General features: G+C 39.3%; 1 protein-coding gene across 1 annotated transcript in view; it reads left to right on the forward strand.

Annotated features, from left to right (window-relative positions):
* The first annotated feature begins 14,040 nt into the window (after nt 1-14,040).
* DNAJC1 (DnaJ heat shock protein family (Hsp40) member C1) overlaps nt 14,041-23,219 on the forward strand; it is a 154,012-nt gene continuing 144,833 nt past the window's right edge. The window contains exon 1 of the mRNA XM_080918293.1: nt 14,041-14,476. Within this exon, the coding sequence (XP_080774419.1) occupies nt 14,267-14,476 (210 nt within the window). The 5' untranslated portion in view covers nt 14,041-14,266. The remainder of the gene's footprint in view (nt 14,477-23,219) is intronic.

A 23,219-nucleotide genomic window follows, 5' to 3' on the forward strand; every position in this document is an offset into this window, starting at 1 on the left:
GAAAACAGTAGACTATCACATTCAGAAAAACAAAATTTTATTTTTATTTTTAAAAATTCAGTATCTGTTAAAAGCTTAATATGTGCTCCACACTCTTGGGAGGAATGAAGGCACAGGTCACATGACCACTATCACAGGTCATACATCCCATGAGTCAGGCAACACACAAATGTTGATCGAACTCTGAAAATAAGCAAGAGTGGCAAGTGCTTTGTAGAGAGTTCAGTAAGTATGGTGATTGATGTTAATTGTCAACAAGGCATTTCCTTTGAGATGGCCTCTTTGCATGCATGCCTGTAAAAAGTTAACTTGAACATTCTAATTCTTGTGGGAAGACCCATCTTAACTGTGGGTGGAACCATCCCCTAGGCAGGAGATCCTGGACTGTATGAAATGGAGAAGCTGAGATGAGCTATCCAAATGCATTTGCATACCCTCCCTGCCTTCTGCTTGCTGACTGCAGATGCAATGTGACCAGCTGCCTCAAATTCCTGCTGCCATGCCTCCCCCATCCCCATGACAGGCTGAACCTCTACACTATTAACCAAAATGAAACCTTCCTTCCTCAAGTTGCTTTTGTCAGGGTATTTTGTCTCGGCTACAGAAAAGTAGCCAAACAGTCAGGGCAGCTTTTAGTTTGGGTGGTTAGGAAAAGCCTGCCTGAGGTGGTAGGCTTTGAGTGTGGGTCTGAATGAAAGGACAAATCCATTTATGCATAAATCTGGAGGAAGAGCATTGGGTAGAGGATGTGTTTTGTGTGCTATGAAGGAAGAGACCATTGCAAGAGATAAGGTGGCAGCTAGAGAGAAGCCAACAGTTCATTCTCAATATAAAGAGAAGCCATGCATTTTTAAAAATAATGGGTATGGGTGGTTTACATTCACTAATGTATATGCGTCGTGTGTGTGCCTGAAAGTGTCAGAAAAAGGTCATATCCTCTCGGAACTGGACTGAAATGGGAATTCTGGTTTCCTCAGAGACTCAGTTGTGTTATGAAATGTTTCTTAGGAAACTGTACTGGCTGGTTTTGTGTGTCAACTTGACACCGAAGTTATCATAGAGAAAGGGGCCTCCCTTAAGGAAATGCCTCCATGAGATCAAGCTGTAAAGGCATTTTCACAATTAGTGATCAAGGGTGGGAGGGCCTATTGTGGGTGGTGCCATCCTTGGGCTGGTAGTTCTGGGTTCTATAAGAAAGCAAGCTGAGCAAGCCAGGGGAAGCAAGTCAGTAAGTAACATCCCTCTATGGCCTCTGCATCGGCTCCTGCTTCCTGACCTGCTTGAGTTCCAGTCCTGACTTCCTTTGCTGATGAACAGCAATGTGGAAGTGTAAGCTGAATAAACCCTTTCCTCCCCAACTTGCTTCTTGTTCATGTTGTTTGTGCAGGAATAGAAACCCTAAGACACTGTCCTATAAGAGGATGTTTTGCTGAGCAAAAATGTGGTGTTTTTCTGGAAGCTCTCTGGTAAAAGGGCATGTGGCATTTTGCTGGAGCAGACGCTTAAGAGGACACATGATGTTTGGAGAGAGTATAAGTAGGACCCAACAGACAGTGGACTCTGGCATTGGTTCTCCTTGCTTTCTCCTCTGATCTTCACTTGCTGTAACTTTGTACAAAGAAGTGAACCAAAGAACTTCTGGTGATGCTCTGGCTGCTTCTTGCCACTTCTGGGGACTGAGCAGAGCCTCTCTGTTTCTTTTGGATTGAGTTATTGCTGACAATTCAAGTGGACTGGACAGCTGCCGGCGGAGATTGAAAGTATCCCCACAAATAACTACTTCTAAACAGGTCTATATCCCGAGTGTCCTCTTAACCATCTTCCTCTCCTGCCTTTGATCACTGGCTAGGAGGGAGTTGAAGCATTTGAAGATCCGTATTAAAGTAGGTTTTGGAAAAATCTAAGCCTATGCTGGATGGTTGTGAGCCACGATGTGGGTGCTGGGAGTTGAACCTGGGTCCTCTGAAAGAGCCACAAGTGTTCTTAACTGCTGGGCTATTTCTCCAGCATATTTTCCCAGATAATTTTTAAATCAAATAAAATAAGTAAACATACTTCATCAGGTATTTTGGTGCATGCCTGTAACCTCAACAAGTAGGAGGCTTAGGCAGAGAGGACACTCCTGCCTCAGTCCCCTGAGTAGCTGGGACTAAAAGTGTATACCACTCCACCTGCCCAGATGCTTAGATAATGTAGCAATGTGCTTGAACTTATATATATTTTTTGCGCCAGCTTCCTTCTGCCTGCTAGAATTTGAGGTGTGTGTCACCACACTCAGCATGGAAGCCATAATTTTAATGGCTATCAGAGATAAGATTTTTTTTCCTCACAGAGACATAGATCCATAGACTGTATGCATGGTTGAGGCTGCCATTGAGCCATTAAGTCACAGGCTTTTTTTTTTATCAGCTAGAATAGGAAATCTTGTAAGAGTTTTGTTATGATTTGGCTTAGTATTTTCCCATCCTTCTTCATCTTATATGGTTCTTCTTGATCTTATATGGTTGTTCTTGAAAACTAATTGAAAAGTGGAGTGTTAAAACTATTTTTTCCTTTCCTTACAAAGTTTATATACCAATCACATCCTCTCTCCTCCCAGTCCAACCCTAATATGTTCTTCCCCTGAAAGCCCCCTCCCTGCTAGGTACCAACCTGCCCTGTCACATCACATCATGGCAGGGCTAAGCACATCCTCTCCTACTGAGGTCTGACAAGGCAACCCAACCAGGGGAACAGGATCCAAAAGGCATGTAACAGAGTCAAACAGAAGCAGCCACCTCAGTCTCCATATTGCCAGCTGCTAGTAGTCTCAGATAGGATCACCCCCAAAGACTCCTGGGAACCTCCCCCATCCCATATCTCTAGCTCATCCATTCTTTCTCCCAGACCTCTCCCACCTAGTTCCCTCCCTCCATCCACCTCCCATGTCTATTTTATATCCCCTTCCGAGTGAGATTCAGGACCCTCCATAAGTGCCAGTTACTTAGCTTCTTTGGGTCTGTAGATTGTAGCATGGTGGCTAATATCCACTTTTAAATGAGTACATACCATTTGTGTTTTTTCTGGGTCTGTATTACTTCACTCAGGATAGCATTTTCTAGTTCCAACCATTTGCCTGCAAAATTCATGATGTCCTTGTTTTTAATAGCTGAGTAATATTCCACAGTGTAAATGTACCATATTTTCTTTATCCACTCTTTGGTTGAGAAACATCTAGGTTGTTTCCAGTTTCTGGTTGTACAAATAAAACTACTATGAACATAGTTGAGCAAGTGTCCTTTGGGTATGGTGGATGGACAAACTTTTGGGTATATGGCCAAGAGTGATATAGCTGAGTAGAATAGTTCTTGAGGTAGAACTATTCCAAATTTTATGAGAAACTACCAAATTAACTTCCAAAGTTGTTGTACAAGTTTACACTGTCACCAGCAATGGAAGAGTATTCACCTTTCTCTACATCCTCACCAGCATGTGCTACATTACTTGAGTTTTTGATCTTGGCCATTCTGATGGGTTTAAGATGGAATCTCAGAGTTGTTTTGATTACATTCCCCTGGTGATTAAGGAGTTGAACATTTCTTTAAATGCTTCTCAGATATTTAAGATTCCTCTGTTGTGAATTATCTGTTTAATTCTGTGCCTCATTTCTAAATTGGGTTGTTTGGTTTGTTGGTGTCTATTTTTTTTGAGTTCTTTATATATTTTGGATATTAGTCCTCTGTTGGATGTAGCATTGGTGAAGATATTTCCCCATTTTGTAGTCTGCTGTTTTGTCTTCTTGATGGTGTCCTTTGCCTTGTAAAAGCTTTTCAGTTTCCTGAGGTGCTATTTATTGATTGTTCATCTTAGTGCCTGAGCTATTGGTTTTCTGTTCAGGAAGTTATTTCCTGTGCCAATATCTTCAAGGCAGTTCCCTACTTTCTCTTTTATTAGGTTTATTGTATCTGGCTTTATGTTGAGGTCTTTAATCCACTTGAATTTGAGTTTTGTGTAGGGTGATAAATATGGATCTACTCTCATTCTTCTACATGCTGACATTTAGTTAGACCAACACCATTGTTGGCATTAGGATAGCCCCTTCCCCCGGTGATGGCTTCACCCACAGGTGACAGGAACCTGGTACATCCATTGCCATGGAAACAGCCAAAGCATTCCCAGAAGACAGTCCAGGTGACATCACTACCCCTACAAAAGACTGAAACCCCTTCTCCATTTCCTCTTTTTCTCTTCTCTTCCTTTGACCCTGACCCCTGTCCCATCCCTGTTCTATTAAACCTCTCCATGTGGAACCATGTTGGTTGGGTGTGGTTTGTCTGGGCATGAGCCAAAAAAATCTAACTAACAACAACCATTTCTTGAAGATACTTTCTTTTTTCTATTGTATGTTTCTGACATTTTTGTCAAATATCAAGTATCTCTGTGTGGGTTTATTTCTGGGTATTCAGTTCTATTCCACTGACCAACCTGTCTGTTTTTATGCCAGAAACATGTGGTTTTTATTACTATTGCTCTATAGTATAACTTTAAATCAGGGATGGTGATACCTCTAGAAGTTCTTTTTATTGTTTTAGTTATCCTAAATTTTTTTTCCATATGATGTTGAGAATTGCTCTTTCAAGGTCTATAAAAATTAAATTGGAATTTTTATGGGAAATATATTGATTTTATAGATAGCTTTTGATAAGGTGACCATGTTTAGTATGTTAATCCCCCCAATCCATGAGCATGGGAGATCTTTCCATCTTCTGACAATATCCCCATTTTCTTTCTTCAGAGACTTGAAGTTCATATTATTCAGGTTTTTCACTTGCTTGGTTAGAGTTCCACCAAGACATTCTATATTATTTCTGGCTTTTGTAAAGGGTGTTGTCCCTAAGTTCTTTCTCAGCCTGTTCTTTGTCATTTGTATAAATGAAGGCTACTAATTTTTTGAGTTAATTTTTGTACATATTCACTTTGATGAAGGGGTTTTCTGGTAGAATTTGGGGGTCACTTGTGTATACTATCATATCTTTGAATAGCAATTCTTTGACTTCATCTTTCCAATTTGTATCCTCCTGATGTCCAGTTGTTTTATTGCTCTAGCTAGAACTTCAAGTATTATATTGTATTTATTATATTGAAGAAATATGGAAAGAATGGGAGCCTTGTTTTGTCTCTGTTAGTAGGATTACTTTATGTTTCTCTCTATATAATTTGATTTTGGCTATAGACTTACTGTATATTGCCTTTATTGTGTTTATGTGTGCACCTTATATCACTGATCTCTCCAGGACTTTTAACATGAAGGGGTGTTGGGTTTTTGTCAAAGGCAGTTTCATCATATAAAGAGATGGTTGTGTGTGTGGTTTTTTTCTTTCATTTTGTTAATATGGTGGATTACATTGACAAATTTTCATATCTCGAACCATCCCTGCCTGCATCCCTGGGATAAAACCTACTTGATCATGATGATCTTTTTTATGTGTTCTTAGACTCAGTTTGCAAATATTTTATTGAGTGTTTTTACATCAATGTCTGTTAGGTCCATTTGGTTCATAATCTCTGTTAGTTTCATTATTTCTCTGTTTAGTTTCTGTATCCATGATCTGTCTATTGGTGAGGGTGGGGTGTTGAAATCTCCCACTATTAATATCTGGGTTTGATATGTGATTTGAGCTTTTGCAAATGTGGTGCCCTTGCATTTGGGGCATAGATGTTCAGAGTTGAGAGTCCTCTTAGTGGATTTCCCTTTGATCACTATGAAGTGTCCATCCCCATCACTTTTGATTAATTTTGGTTGAAAGTCTATTTTATTAGATATTAGAATGATTACTCCAACTTGCTTCTTGGGTCAGTTTGCTTGGAAAACCTTTTTCCCAGCCATTCCTCTGAGATAGTACCTTTGCTACTGAGATGTCGTTAGCCTGTGTCTGTTTTTTTATTGGGGAATTGAGTCTATTGATATTGAGAGGTTTTAATGACCAATGATTGTTAATTCCTGTTATTTAGATGTTGGTGGTAGTGCCAGTAGTAGTGCTAGTGTGTGTGTGTGTGTGTGTGTGTGTGTGTGTGTGTGTGTGTGTACATGCGTACGTTTCCCTTCTTTTGGGTGGCTGTTGTGGAGGTATTTATTTCCTGTGTTTTCTTGGGTGTAGTTAGCCTCTTTGGGTTGGAATTTTCCTTCTAGTATCTTCTGTAGTGCTGGATTTGTGGATAGATACTGTTTTAATTTGATTTTGTCATGGAATATCTTTTTTTCTTCATCTATGGCAAGTTTTGTGGAGTATAGTAGTCTGAGCTGACATCTGTGGTCTCTTAGAGTCTGCAATACATCTGCCCAGGCTGTCCTGGCTTTTAGTCTCTATTGAAAAGCTGGGTGTACTTCTGATAGGTTTGCCTTTATATGTTACATGGTCCCTTTCTCTTGCAGATTTTAATATTCTTCTTTGTTCTATACATTTAGTGTTTTGATTATTATGTGGTGGAGGATTTTCTTTTCTGGTCTAATCTATTTTGTGTTCTGGAAGCTTCTAGTATGTTTATCTTTGTTATAGGTTGGGGAAATTTTCTTCTATGATTTTGTTGAAAATATTTTCTTGGCCTTGTAGCTGGGAATCTTCTCTTTCCTCTATTCTTATTATTCTTAGGTATATTCTTTTCATAGTGTCCCAGATGTCTCAAATTTGTCAGGAATGTTTTAGATTTAAATTTTTCTTTCACAGATGTATTGATTTCTTCTATCATTGTCTTCTATGCCTGAGACTCTCTCTTCCAAGTCTTGTATTCTATTTGTGATGCTTGCATCTGCAGTTCCTGCTCTCTTCCCTAGGTTTTCCATCTCCAGGATTCCCTCAGTTTGTGTTTTTCTCATTGCCTCTATTTCCATTTCAGTTTTATTCATTTCTTTCACCTGTTTGCTTGTATTTTCTGTATTTCTTTAAGAGATTTATTCATTTCCTCTTCATAAGATTCAAATCCATCTTTATAAGATTGGACTTAAGGTCATCTTTTTGTGCTTTGGCTATCCTTCTTGTGTTAGGACATCCAGGGCTTGCTGTATCAGGATAGCTGGGCTCTGGTGGTGCTATATTGCCCTAATTCTTGTTGATTGTGTTCTTAAGCTGGCTTTTATCCATCTGGGTGTTCCTTGTGTTTGCTGAATGTTCCTGAGGTTGGCAAAACTCCCCAGGGAGGCAGTCAGAGCCCTGGAACTGACAATGGAGCTCAGGGAACAGCATGCTGCTCACCTCTGCTGGCTGTGACCCAAGTGGACCTGAATGTTCCTGGGACCCCACAGACCTCAGAAAGGCAGGCAGAGCCATGGGCCAGACAATGGAGGTCAGAGGACAGCACACAGTCTTAAAAATATTTCTAACATGCACATTTAAAATTATTTGGAAGATTTAAACATGTTTTCAAAGGTTAAGGTGCAGAGATTTTTTTTTTCACTGACTTGAGTCATTTCTGGGAAGATAAAAAGAGCTGTGTCAGGTGGGAAAGTTTTCTTATTATCCAGTTCTATGAGTGGCCATCTTGTGTGAGCTCACCCTTAAGAGACCCTGCAGTGTATTGAATATTTTAAGAAAAACACTAGATAGTGTTTTTACAGACATTTTACTGACAGTTTTAACTGACAGTTGTCATTATCAAGCAGAATAGTTGGCTTAGGGCAAAAAGTTGTCAGAGTGTACCCGTAGAAGACTAGCTGAAGCGGGTGTGGACTGGATAATATCAGAGTGAAAAAGTGTAGCTTTTGAGAACTTGGCGGCTGTGAAGCAGTCATTCAAAAACACATGAAATTCTCTCTGCACTAAAACAATATCATTGATTGATTATAGTGTGTGTGTGTACCCAGTTGTGGGACCCAGTTCTCTCTTACAACATTGCACCTTTACCCACTAAGTCATCGTGTCAACACACACACACACACACACACACACACACACACACACACACACACACACACACACACACGGTGGGGGGAGGAAAAGGTGGAGGGAGAGAGAGGGAGAGAGAGGCGGGGGAGAGAGACTAACCTAACCCTGGCTGACCTCTGAAACTCTTGATGGGGACCAGGCTTTGACTCTTCCTCTGGGGCTAAAGGCACTTACCTCCATACCCCCATACCTAAAATAAAATTTAAAAAGCCAACCACGGACTTCTCTGAAGGCTCAGGGAACATCTCTGAAGAAACGTGTTAAGAACCATAAGCTGGGGAAGAAAGTAGAGAAACAGCATGTCCCGGAAGTGACACTGGCCCCTGCACTCAGGCACTCCTGCAGCTGTGAGTGCCTGCAGAAGATTGGACCCATCACTACTTCATCATGCATGGGGGCGGGACTCCTGAGGCCCCACCCCTTGCTGTGCTAGGGAAGGGGTATTCCTTCATTTTTTAGCAGTATAGACATTGATAGACTGGTTAATGCTCTTGCAAGTATCCATAATTAAACCCAGTGGATTTCCCCATCCCCACACACCCCCAAAAGGAAAAGACATCAAAGTACACAGGACTTGGCTGGGAAGAAGCAAGGTCCAGCAGGAGAGAGCAGAGAAGAGACGGGAGAACATGATCGAAATTCAGTGTAGACATGTATGAAATTGTCAAATAATATAAATTAGAAAGAAAATCAAATCAACAACAGATACATAATTCTTTATCTTCAACTCTCTCTGTATCACTACTTTAGCAGAGGCAGATCACAGAATGTTCGCTAGTGTGCTACTAATTACCCTTTCACCGTATGTTTGTTTCAGTATGGTTTCGTCTGGATAGAAAGTGTTCTTTTTGATAAACACGAAGTGGTACCTGCCTCTGTTCTGCAGCCGCTGATGATAGCTCTGGCGCTTGAGACTAATACTGGAGATAACGACCAGGCTGGGAAGAACAGTCAAGGGAAAAAACGAGCAGTATATCTTGCCACTCCAGGGCAGCATTTTCAGTCTCTGTCAGCTGTGATTGGAATCATGTCAAAATCGTCTCAAGGCAATTGGTTTTAGCAGGTACTTAGGTTCAGGAAACAGGGAAAAGAATAATGCAAGAAGAGTAAAATATGGTATTTTCCTACATCACAAATACCTTAATTTTAAAACTCTGTTATATATATGTAGATAGAGAGTCAGAAATAATGCAGCTTTCTGAAATGTTACTAGACATCATTTACATATTGAACCATTTTTCATAAATTTGTGTATAAATATATGTATTGTGTAAATTTGTGTATAAGTAAATATATGTATTGTACGTACATATAGAGGCCAGAGGTCAATGTTGGGTGTTTTTCTCTATAGCTCTACCTTTTTGAGACAGAGTCTCTCACCAAACCTGGAGCTCACCAGTTAAGCTAAACTAGCTAGCCAGTGAATTTCAGGGATTTCTGTTTTTGCTTGCCACACTAGGATTAGTGCAAACCACCACAGTGATTTTTATGTGCATGCACTTTGCCCATCAAACCATCTCCCTATCCTCCTGATGAGATTCTTATCATTGACTCCTAATGATCACTTACTGTAATGATAATTTTACTTATTATCCTCCATGGCTCTGGCATAGTTGGTTATCAAGCTCTCAAAAGGAATGATATAGCATTTGCTTGGCTTATCAGTTATTTTTATTTTATAGTTACAAAATTAGCTAATGTCAAAGCATAAATCAACATAAGAGTACAGTCAGAGAGTCCAACCTTAGATGGAAGTAAAGACAGTGCATGAACTGATTATATTAACTGGAAACAGACTGAGCTGACAGACGTGCTCAGAACACCAGTGATAAAAAGACATCCTTTACTAAAATCTGCTGTATATGGGACAAGAATTAGGATTTAAAAGTTCAATTCTACTTTCTTCATCATGTGCACATTCATGAAAGACAAAGGGAAGAAGATGGGGGAGGGTTTTCTGGTTCTGCCTTTTGAGTTTAAAAACTGTAGCAGATATAAGGGCATGTGGTTCCTCACAACTTGTAAAATTTCTGTGTCATAAAGATGTTTTTTTCCCTAAATGTAAAGGTTTGAATTATTTTCTGCACAGTACTGAAAGCATCCACAGCCAAAGCTGAAGACCTAAATTGAATCTCTGAGACCTACACGAAGGAAGGAAAGATAGATTCCCACAAGTTGTCCTGTGACTTTACACATGTACCCTGGCAAGTGTATACACACAGACCCCTAAATGCAATAACAATGAATAAGACAAAATTTGAAACTTTTGAAACTCTATCTAGAATGAACTATGCTCACAAAAACTAATTCCTTTAGAATGCTAAAAAACAAAACAAAACAAACAATCCTTTGCCTCCTCAAAACAACAAAAGACTGCCTATAGAAATATCTGTCCCTGGTGATGAAATTATTACTACTACTACTGTTATTATTATTTAGAGTTAAAAGACTTCCAAGTCTTTGGACTAAAGCCCTTTCTGTGGTAAGTAAACATATTAAAGCATAAGAGACTGGAGTGGAAAGATGAAGTATGTTCTTTGACTTGGTAATGGGTGAAATCGAAATCATATTCAGAACAGCAAGCTAAAATTTCCTTGACTTTACTTCAGCTTTATTTTCCTCTGTCTATTTTTGTTGTTATTTCCATGTTAGGAATGTTGCTAATTTAGTATTGTAAAGAATGCCACATTCTTTGAGTAAATCTAAACTTTATGAGTCATGGGATCTCAAACCCCAAGGTGCTATCTCCGGTCTATTGACTGAGGTAAATACAACCTTGTTCAGTTCTTTTTGTTCTGATTTGGCATCACAAACAATATTAGAGGCTGAGGTAGCAAGCTGTTCAATCTGAGAGAACGGACAATGAAGAGATTTGCTAGAATTTCTTTTGAAGACTAAATAGAGCCTTTGTATGTGAATACAGCATATCCATTCGCTGTTGTCAGGCTGAACTGAGGATGTGGTAAAGGAAAAGGTCTTAGTTGTTCAAAGGTGGAAAACTCAGGTTCAAATCATAAAAGAGTGATAGGGTAAGTAGCTACAAACCCTGAAAGGCTAACAGTCCCGAAGCTATGGGAAGAACACAGTTTAACATAATATACCATAATATCATACCATAATAGTAATCTATGGTATATTATAAGTCCACAAGAAGCAGGAAATATTGTCATCTGAAACTTTGGAGCTACTTTACAAGATAACAGTGACCACTGACTCTTCTGTGACCCCCCTTAATGAATGTACATACTTTCCCTTTATTTTGTCCAATTGTTCCTATGCTCTTAATTCTGTATATACTTAGCACAAATACTATTTTTATGGAATTGCAATAAACTGGTTTTAATACCCAGGAATTATTTTCTAAAGAGAGTTTTGTCTCCTACCATCCTACACAAAGGGTTGGATGGGCTCAACAAATTTCTAGACAACTACAGCCCAGGTTTGATAATTAATGCCCTTAAAGACTACATCTAAACATGTACCAATGAATAAGATTTTCCTGTAGAAACCTTGGAGCCACATGGCTTCATGGATGTGTCAAGAGATGATAGTGATGCTTAAGTAACAGTTACCATACACCAGGTCCTGCTTTCCTCAATTGCCAAACAAACTTACAACTTGGTAACTTGGTAGTCACCCATATTTAGAGAGGTGGAAACTGAGGTACAGAAATAACCCACCTAGAAAGAAGTAGAGCAGAATTCAAATTTTATCAGTCCTGTTCTGAAATCCATATTGCTATTCATTACACCCTATTCACCGAAGTGAAAACCATACTGTCAGCACATTAGAAATATATTTATTATTTATAACACAAGGAACATCTGTATTTGTTTATGAGACCTTCAAAACAATTAAAGTTCACTACCGCAGTACAAAAGGGATTATTTCCCAAGGAACTGCGTCTCCACAGCGATGTTTTTCTAACCTTTGTCACCTCAGTATAAATTAGTGAATGGTATTTGAACAGATAAATTATTGAGTGACAATAATGCCCCATTAAAGAACAGCGACATCTTAGAATTACACATCCATGTATTTGAGAAACAGCCTCACAGAAGCCAATGAGAACATTTCAGGATTTAATGAGAACCAGAATTTCTAAATCATGTAATGAGTAGGGCAATACCAGTTCTTTTAAGATTTTTTTTTTTTTTTTTTTTTTACATTTTAGCAACTGGTAATATTCTATATGGTATGGTTAAATTTGATTTTACTCCAAAATGAGGAAGTAGACAGATGTGCAGGAACCCTTTCTCCTTCTACTGTTCTTATGTCATCTCCAGTGGGAGGTGTGGCCCAGATTCATGGTGTACTTCAAGATCATGATCTGGATTAAAATCATGTGTCTTCCAGCCTCAGGATATGGGACACAGGTGTGCCCGCTATTTCTGGACTGTAGTTTATTCCAGTTGTAGTGGAATTACACTGGGCATAGCCATCAGTTCTTATAAAGGTAGATGATGCTACTCTGAGCCCAGCTCCTCAACCTCAAGCACTATCCAAGACTTGGCAAGTGTCTCATGAGACTGCTGACTATATGTTTGGGGCTTATTTAAACCTTAGTCCATTCTACAATTCAAAGTAAATATTTCACTGCTTTCTTTTATTTGTATAAAGTCCCTGTGAGCAGGCCAAAGTCAACCACTCCATGCCTAGGATCAGTCCATGTCACAGGGGAAAAAACAGCTGATAACTACCCTTAGCCCAGACATGAACAAAGGATTCATTCAGTTGTATTACCTCCTGCAGCACAACAGTTAACACAGAAATGCCAAATTTAAATGTAGTAAGAAAGTTGTTTAACATCATTGAAACTGGATGGAAAAAAAATCCTCAAGATCAAGCGCTGTGTCTGTGAGAAGCACTGGGCTGAGGAGGCAACTCTCCTGTCATCAGCTAGCCTTTGAAAGTGAACTGCCCCCTGAAAATGGAGTATGTCCTTGAAGTTCTTGGACAACACAGAGGAAAACACAGAACTGTCTGCTAAGAGCTCATACCAATACTGCTATAGCTGTGGCAAGATCACACCACTTTCAAATGATAAAGCACTCAATAGTATGATATTAATAATGGAAAAGGTGGATGTTGGGTAAAAAAAAATTGTTGCCCTATTTTTCTTGACAGTTTCACTCATTGTATAGACAAACATTTGCTTTAATGTAGGGACTTGGTGAAGATGATGGGACTTTTAAAAAAGTCTTAATTTTTATGTATATGTATGTATCTGCCTATGTGCATGCACACATGAACAGGTGCTTGTGGAAGCCAGAGGAGACTGTTGGATCAACTGGAGCTAGAATTACAGGCAGTTGTGAACCACCCCAACATAGGTACTGGGACCAGAACTCAGGTCCTCTGCAAGAGCAAGAAGTGGTCTTCACCAAAGAGTCAACACTAGGTCCAAGGTTAGTTTTACTTTAAGGACATACAGGTCAGATTTAAAAGAATATTTTAAAATTTATTTATAGGTATGTGTTGTCTTGCTTGAATTTATGTGCATCACGTGTGTGCAGGATCCTGCAGAGGCCAGAAGAGGGCTTCAGATCTCCTGGAAATTACAGGATGCTTATTTGCACGGACTATACCGGTAAATCTTAATTCATATTTAGAAATATAATTTTTTTCTCGGTAAAATTCCTTTTTGTGCCCTCAACCCCCAGAACCACACTGGCGTGAATCTGTATTTTAGGTATTAGTTCAACTCATCCTATCTTTACTGACTGAATAATAAGATGCCCAGGAACAGAAGCCCCTAACCAATAAAATACATTGACCCTGAAATACGTTTTTAGTATCACTGCTTAGGAAGGCACGGGAAAGAAAACCTACAGGTAGGTGTTCCGGGCCCTGGAGGTCTGTGATTGTCCACCCCTTTTCAGCCAGCGCCGACACACGTGCAACTAGCCACCTTACAGGCCACTGAAAGGCTGTTCTCCAAGGCCGGAATCCAGAGTGCCTGGCGTTCCTACTTCCGGCCCCGGTCCCGCCCCACAGTTGCTAGGAGACATGATGTCACCGGAAGCGAGGCCTGGGATAGGCTGAGGCCTGGGGAAGCCTCTCCCACACGGCAGCCTGGGTGCCGGCGCTGGCTCTCCAGCTGTTCTTAGGCCGGGGCGAGGGTCCGGAAAAGGAGAGCCGGCTGCAACTGGTCCTCGCTCCCCGGCCGCCTTCTCGGCGTCTATTGGTGCTTCCGTCGAGCCGGCAGCCTGGCTGGCCGCTTCCGGGAGGCTGCCCGCGCTCCTGACTGGCAGGCGCCGTCGGCACTGCCCGCGCCACCCGCCACGTCCTCGCTCTCGGCCGGCGCCTGTCGTGGGCTGCCGACCACACTCTCGGAGCCCAGCGCGATGTGGGTTCCCGGCTCCGGAGCCGCGCGACTTCTCCAGCGCCGGCGTCCTGGGCTGGTGTCGTCCTCGGGGCGGCCGCTGTTGCCGCTGCTGCTGTTTCTGCTGGCGGCCGTGCGGCCGGTGCGCGCCTGGGAGAGCGGAGACCTGGAGTTGTTCGACTTGGTGGAGGAGGTGCAGTTGAACTTCTACGAGTTCCTCGGGGTGCAGCAGGTAAGCGCGCCGGCTGCGGCGGCCCGGACCTCCTCACAGCCCGGTCCACTTGACCGCTAGCTCTTCCCAGTCCCCCACCGTCGGTCCAGCTTCGGAACTTCTCATCTAGTTAGGCTGGACCGTGCACCTGGCCCGAGAGCGCTGAAACCTTTTCTTTCGCTTTCTGGAGACCCCTCAAGTTGCGCTGAAAGAAGGAAGAGGTGTATGTAGGCAGACCATTTTTACACTCACCTCGTCTCAAGGGTGACACAGTAACCATGTATCACCCCAAATTGTCATCTTCCCACTTAAAGATATTTTTACTTCATCTGCCTTCCTTCCTCGTCCTTTCTGGGAAGACAGAAATATATTTTGCCCACCGCCTGTTAACAGTTTTGTCGAACTGTATTTTGTAATCGTTATAGCCTGCTATTGGTGTTCGTGTTGCAGTTAGAAATCTGGAAGAATTTGAAGCCCCCTCCCAGTTGGTTTTAGGACTCATAGGAGAAGCTGTGAAGCTTTCAGGGTTTGAGGTGTTTGGGGTGTTATTGGAAGAGGAGACCAGGATAGTCTTGTGTATAAGTCTTTGCCTCTCCATTTCTTTTTTGGTTTTTAACTTGGATCTTTAATTTGTAAAAGTCTCTTGTTCACTTTTATTTCTACTTGAAAGTGATTGAATTAGGGTATTTATTCAGGCTCTGCCTCAAACAATGAACAGAAAAAGAGGACATGTTACTAACTTCATGATCATGGAATGAAAGAGAATTCCCCAAGCTCTGATCGAGTCCTTCACACAAGATATAAATTGTGGAGTTAAAACAACAACAACAACAGCAACAACAAAAGCAAAGGCACACTTAACAGAATTAGCTAAGAAATGTACCTCTTCCTGTAAGTTATGAAATAGGGAACTTCCAAAGGAAATTAACTGGACTATTAAACAGAAATTTAATTTTCATTTATTGCATTTTAATTTTTTATTTATTCCATGATTGCATATAAAATTATTGAGTATAAAATTGCCTCAGTACTGAACTTAACAGTTCTCAGTTTTTTAAGAGTTAAAAATATTATACACAGTGGTTTTGTGGTCATTGTAAGGTGTTACCTTGTGCCGCTTCCTGCTCACAGAGAAAGAATATGCCTCATTTCCAAAGTAAGTGATAATGCAGCGTATGTAACAATAATTAGTGAAAATGTAAGTTTGAAGACTGTCTATTTGTGTTTAGGTTTTTTAGGCAGGTTCTTCATGTAGCTCAGCCTGTTCTCTAAACTGTTGTTCTCCAGCCTCAGGCTCCTCCAGGATGTTGAGATTATAGGCTTTTCCTACTATACCATGCCAGAAGATTCATTTTGCTTTTTAACTTAAAAAAAAAAAAAAAAAAAAAAAAACCACCCCCCCCAAAAAAACCAACTAAATTAGGTAGAACAGGAAATAATTTCTTTAAATTGCTTTTATTTATTTGTTTGCTTTTAAATTTTATTTAATTATCTCCTCCCTCCACCCCACAGTTTCTCATTGTGCTGTACTGGCTGGCCCGAAACTTCCTAGGTTGACCAGGCTAGCCTAAAACTCATTGCTATCCATCCACCTACCTCAAGGACTACTGGAATTGAAGACATGTGTCATGATACCTGGTCTAATCCCTTCCATGTTATTGTGTGTGTTTGTCCACCTCTGTCAATGTGCTTACATGTTTCTTCTTAGTACCACACCACATTGCTTCTCTAGGTTTTTGATGTTGTTTTGTTTTGTTTTTCATACATGTTTATGAATGTTTTACCTGCATGTATGTCTGTGTACCACCTTTGTGCCTGGCACCCATAGAGGCCAGAATAAGGCATCTTTGTGATCCCCTGGGACTGGAATTACAGACAGTTGTGATCTGCCGTGTGGCTATTGAGAATCAAATCTGGGGTCTTTGAAGGAACAGCTAGTGCTCTTAACCACTGAGCCATCGTTGCAACACCAGAAAGTTCTTTGTTGCATTTATTTTTTATTTGTCTATTTATGTATTATGTTTGCCATGGCAAGCATGGAGGTCAGAAGACAACTCTTGGAAGTTGGTGTTTTCTTTTCATGAGGGCCCCAGGTATTAAACTTAGTAGGTGCATTCAACTACTGAGCCATCTTGCTAGCTCAACTAAATAATTGCTTAATATTCATTAAAATTGATTAAATTCTGTAGCTAGTCAGAGTTTTATATATAACTAATGGCTTGCTTTTTTGTCACTTTGACACAAGCTTGAGGGGACACCAGTCATTTGCAAAGAGGAGATTTCAATTGAGAACTTGCCTGAATCAAATTGATCTGTAGGCATGTCTGTGGGAGCATTTTCTTGACATGATTGTTATGTGAGGGCCCAGCCCACTGTGTGTGGTACCACCACTTGGCAGATGATCCTGAGTTCTGTAAAAAGCAAGATGAGCAAGCCATGGGGATCAAGACAGTGAGTAGCATGTCTGTGTGGTTTCTGCTTTAGTTCCTGCCTTGACTTTCCTTAAAGATGGACTGTGGCTTAGAAATGTAAGCCCAAAAAACCCCTTTCTCCTTTAAGTTTATCTTCTCAGAATCTTATCATAGGAACAGAATGCAAAGTAGAACAATAACCTATCAAGACAAATCTTGTTGATGCTTTTGAATTGTTTGTAGAAATTAAGCTTTTTAAAAGACTATAGAGACTTAGTAGTGGTTTCAAATTTATATTATCTCTGGGTGGAAAGATGGTTTGGTAGTTAAGAGAACTTGCTGTTCTTGCACAGGTACATTTCCTAGTACCTATGTCTCTTAGCTCACAGCTGCCTATAATTCCAGTTTTAGGGGATCTGACACCTGATGTGGCCTCTGAAGGAACTGTACTTAAATATAAAAACCCACACACATATACACGTAATTTTAAAAGATTAGTTATCTCTCTTTGCCTGTGCACTATCATGGTTTGTAACTTCATACTATTTAGTTTGCAGTGAGTTAGTGTGAACAACTAGAGACTTTAACTTTGTAAGGAAAGATGGGGAAATACAAACAGATAGTTGAGAAGATTTGGTCAAATTGGTAAAATTTGAAAAGAATCTAGAACATTTCAATCTGTATTTCTGTGTTTAGCTGTGTTGAAATTGAAGAGAAAGCCAGAAGGAACTTAATTCTAGTGACACAGAAAAATAGATTGGAACGTTCTTTACTCTGAATCTTAGCTTTCTTGGAAGATTTTCAAGGAACCAGATATGTGGTAGAGGTAAACTTGTTTAAAGTTTAATGTGTGATATTCAAGCTAGAGCTGAACAATCTCCTGTTGACTAGCAGATGTTGGGACAGATGAAGTAGCAAAACTATCCACTGTTGTTATCCAATGAAGACTTATTTGGTATTTACTGGATCTTAAGCATAAAACCTTTAGCCTCAATTAGCTTAAGTTGGGATGGGAACACAAGGAGTGAACATAATAGGTATATATAAACAGCAGATGAGCAGAGGCTTCTGAAGCACATGAGAAGGTATAAGGCATTGATTGAGTCTACTCGTAAGGACTCCACCCTTCTCACCTATCCATTCTAAGATGTTCTATCTCTTGGGGGTTGGACTTCAACCTACTCATTTTAGAAGGACTCAGACATTCAGATTATAGTATGATGGAGGAACATTCAGCATGTGGACAAGCATGTAAGCAATACTCTTGAGTGCACAGTCTTGATACAGGAGTGTGTTGAGAGTTTGAGAGAATGGAAGGCAGTATGGCCAAAGCAGAGTGCTGGAGAATAGTAGTGGGAGATGGGATCCACGTCTAGTGGTAAGGACAGGTCACAGAGGCTTGCAGGCCATTATAAGTACGTTGAGTTTTACTCATTATTACATTGGGGAGTGGATGTTAACCAGATTTGAAGTAAATTTCAAAATGGTCATGTTTTTTCTGCTAAGGATAGTTTGTAAGGCACTAGTTACTTAGAGAAATGATGGTAGTGTAAAGTGTAGCAAAAACCTGGGTGGTAGCAGTGATGTTGGTGTGAAGTGATCAGATTCTGGATTTAATTTGATCATAAAATTGACAAGATTTTATTCAGAGGGTGTGCTGGTTAGTAGATTTTTTTTTTTTTTCCAAATTTGAGAAAATGTCTCTCAGTATAGCCTGTATGCAAATGTTTGGGACATTTTCTTGATAAGTGACTGATAAGAGAGGGCTAGCCTACTGTGAGTAAGGGCTATCCTACTGTGAGTAGTGCCACTCTGGGTGTGTGTAACTCCTTGGTTGTATAAGAAAGCAGTCTGAGAAAGTCATAGGAAGAAAGCTAGTCAGCATTGCTTCTCCACTCTGCTTCAGTTCCTGCTTTCAGTTCTCTTCATGATGGAATGTAAACTGTAAGGTAAAATAAGCCCTTCCCTCCCTAAGTTGCTTTTGGTCATGGTCTTTATCATAGCACTAGGAAAGAAAACAGGACAAGCGGCTTAAATGTGGATTCTAACAGAAGAGAGATTGAAGACAATTCTAAAGATTAAGGAAGCAGTTGAACTTACTAAGTTGTAGAAGCCTGAACAGGGACTCTGGTTAAGAGAAAATCAAGAGTATGGTCACACCAGGTTTGGCATATCTGGTATATGGCAAATCTGGGGCTGGTATGTAGCTATTTGGTTTTTCAAGTGTGGCGTTCAGACAAAAAAGTGGGCTAGGTAATGAACTAGTTCTTGGTTCTTAGAAGGCACTTGAAACCACATAACTGGATGAGTTTCCCCAGAAGAATGAATCTAAAAGACAAGGGAAGAGGTCTGGCAACCAAGCCAGAGAGATGAAGGACCAGTAGGAGAGATTGGAAGAGACAAACCAAGAGGAAGAAGTGATCAGCTGAGTAAGATGAAGAGTCAGAAGGTTCTGAGAATTGACTGGACTTAAACAGTGGGTTCAGGAGAGGAGACACTTCATTATATGAATGAAATAACATTGATGAAACCATGTAAGTGTTGTAACAAAAACTAAATTGCAATTCCCCAAACAAGTACTTTCTTGATAGTTTTTACTCATTATTATAATTATATAATGTCCTTTTAAGGCCTCAGTAGAGCAGAGGGCCCTGTGCATATTTCAGATTGCTCTAGAAATTTAGGAAGAGACTTCAGAAGTCTTTGGAAGAGGCTGACTCTAGAAAGCATATCAGTGGTTCAGCCTATTTTAGAATGCTTTTCAGTTGTTCTTAGGGCACTCCAGTGTGGATATTGCATCTTTTCAGAGGAGAGTCAGGCAGAAAGATAAATATCACCATGTAGGGTGGAAGACAGCTGTTTAAAATCTTACATCTAACTTAATTCTAGATCGTTACATAATATTTGTATTTCATCTAATAGATCCTTGGACTCCTTTTATTTATCATGGAATCGGTGGCAATTCTAGCTTTTCTCTTTGTTTTATTTTATTTTTTGTTTTTGTGATTATCTTGTGGGACCATAATTTCTCTTATACAGTTTTGTAGAGCATTCTAGCAAAGAATAAATGCTTCATTTTTATTTAAAAAAAATCTGTGAATATTCTCCAATAGCTGTTATATATTCTTTCTGTGCCTAGCTGTGTCCTTGTTTTTCAGGTGGGGCAAAAGAGTCATTAAATTGGTTTGCTTAAGCCTAACACTTGGACAGTCTTTTATAATTGATTGGTGAATCTGCACTCATGTTCTCAGTTTATCTAATTATTTGTGTTGAGAGTCATGGTACTTGTGATACTTGTATGTAATTTAATCCTTTTTTCCATTAATTTATTTATTTATCCACTTTACATCCTGATCACAACTACCCTCTCTCCTCTTCTCCTAGTCCCATCCTTCCACTCTTCCTCCCAGTCTCTCCTTCTCTTCTCCTCAGAGAAGGGGAAGCTCCTTTATGGTACCAACCCGCCCTGGCACATCAAGTCCCAGTAGGCTAAGCACATGCTCTCACACTGAGGCCAGACAAGGCAGCCCAGCTATAGGAAAGGGATCCAAAGGTAGACACCAGAGTCAGAGACAGCCCCCACTCCAGTGGTTAGGTTCCCACATGAAGACCAAGCTGCATATCTGCTACATATATGTAGGGGGCCTAGGTCCAGCCCATGCATGTTCTTTGGTTAGTGGAGCCCCTGTGGGCCCAAGTTATATGGTTCAATCTTTAAGCATCTATTCCCTTGTAAATGTGTTGGTACTTAGCCTCTTTCTTTTTGTTATGAATCTGAAATTATTTCTCATTTTGGGGGGAAAGAGAAATGTAAATTCTAGAATAATAGATTATCCTCCAATCATATTTCTCATGTTGGCATATCATGTATAGACTTAGAGATGGATCAGATTTGATTATTAGAATTTGTTTATTTTTCTTGTGTACAAAAGGCTTAGTGTAGCTTAGTGAGGATTGCCTAAGCACATTTTATAGGGAAAGGAAAGTATGTTGCAGAAATTTTCCCACATATAACCTGTAGCCTATAGAACAGAAACTTTTTAGCTGTCTTTTCTGGTGTTCTGAATCTTTTTCAGTGTTAATCAGTAGAACACTCAGATATCTTATCGTTTCCTTCAGTAGATGATATTTTGTATTGAATTGGAAAAGTAGAATTGGCTTCTATGGGTACAGTTACACGCAGAGGTCTATTTAATATCCTACTGAATAGCTTAATACCTTATCCAGTGACTAATGTGGTAGATTTCAAAATCCCACTTTTCTCAGGGTTCAGTGTGAGTAGATTATTGAATGGAAGTAAGAGTAGGTATTTGGTTTGATGGTTAGAGAGGGGAGAATATTTGTGGCAGTTAAAAGTAACAAGTACTTTTATAAGACGCCTGTTATCAATATCAAGTGGCTACCACATTTGTTAGGTTTTCTGTCAGTGAATGAATTATTGTGTGAACTATTACTATGACACTTTATACATGTTTTCCTGAGACAGGCATTATTGGGTAATTTTGGATGGTTATATGCCAGCAAATTTTCCTATAATTAAAACTGTTCTATCACCTTATTTGAATAGTGTGACTGGGTAAGGAATGGAGTTAGCGAAAGACTTCTGATTATGAGAAGTAGGACCTTGAACGCTGTTACAATAAAGCTATAATAATATGTATTCGCAGAAAGCAGTCTTTATTGTCAAAAAGCATTCAGTTGTGAAATATGGGTTCTATACAGATGAATATAAAATATTTTCACTGTGTTTTGAATAACATAATATCCTAAGTACTGAATAGTTGGATTTTTATGGTGTTACAATTATTGATGGAGATGGGGAGCTGACTTAAATTAGAAATTTAATCTAGAATTTGTATTTTATTGAATATTAAATTAAGTAAAATTAGGATCCATTTACTTTTTCAATAAGCTTCCCTGATTACTACCACCTAGTAGTTGGAAGCTTATATGTAATCAAGCATATTATAAAAGCAAGGGAAAGCCTCTATGCTTTGACTTAGAAAGTGAGCATAAAAAACAAAAACATTATGCTCAATCCTTACACACCAAGAAAACGTTGACTAATTCCAGGTTATATCCTGTTTTACATGTACTTTTTGCTCATTGTAACTAGTAAGACCTTAATGCAGAATATCAAACCTTAAAAAAAAAAAAAAAGCCAAGCACTGATAAAAATGTATCCGTATACATTTATGCAAAAATGCTTAAAATTTGTTCTTTTATCTTTGTTTTTTAAAATAAAGTTAAAAAAAAGAAAAAAAGAAAACCTCATGTTTTAAACTGAAAAAAAGAAAGTGTGCATAAAACAGTATGCTTTATTGTTAAATGGTTGCCTGTTTTGTTGCAAGTAAGGCAGTAGCCATTCAGCTGTGTGCAGTCAGCTATAGAATTTGAGTTTAATACTAAACCAAATCTAAATTAAGATTAAAATAAAGGACATGCAGTATTTTAATGCCACTGATAATAAAAAATTCTAAAAGGAAATAATTTCTCTAGAAAAACAAATTCAGGGATATGAACAACTCCTGATTATAAAAGGCACAAGAATTTTAAAAAGCTATGTGGTATCCTACACTGTCGTATATTGTGAACATTAAGACCAGAGGGAAGAACATCACCATTGTCATTTACTGGACCATGGGGAAGGCTGAAGGTTCAAAACTATGCCAGCTTAGAAAGAAACGGTAGCCAGCCCTTTAGAATTTGATTCATACCACCACTGAGAAAAGTAATGTTCTGGAGGACATTCCATCATCAACTGCATTTGTGTATTACCAAGAAACCTTTCACTTTTTGAAATTTAGAAGTTGCAAATTTCATTGGCAGTTATTTTCATTGACCACACATTTATTTAAAAGATTAGCACTTGGGAGGCAGAGTCAAGCAGATATGTGAATTTGAGGTTCACATATCTAGTGATATAGTCCATAGAATGAGTTCCAGGATAGCCAGTACTACTCAGAGAAATCCTGTCTCAAAAAAATGGTGTTTTGCCTTAATGGTTGATGACTTGAGTTGATTTATGGGCATTAAAGGACAATAAGAATAATGCAGAAAAGCCAGAAGTACTTTGTTTTCCAGTAGTTAATTATATGCTGTTTTAGTATGACTCTTTTATTAACACTAAAGCTGGAAATTGATTTATTTTATTTTATTTTATTTTTTACAGTTAGTTGTATCTTACGATATTTTTGTATAGGTCTTTTATCTACAGTAGGAAATAGACTTCCTGACTTAAGTAAAGCATACTTATGTAAATATTTGATGAAGTACAACTGAATACCATGCTGTGATTTTCATAGTAGTTCTACGGAATTAATGTGACTTTTGGTATCTCACTGTTAGATGTA

The sequence above is a fragment of the Micromys minutus genome, assembly GCF_963924665.1.
Source record: "Micromys minutus genome assembly, chromosome: 6".
Classification (NCBI taxonomy): Eukaryota; Metazoa; Chordata; class Mammalia; order Rodentia; family Muridae; genus Micromys; species Micromys minutus.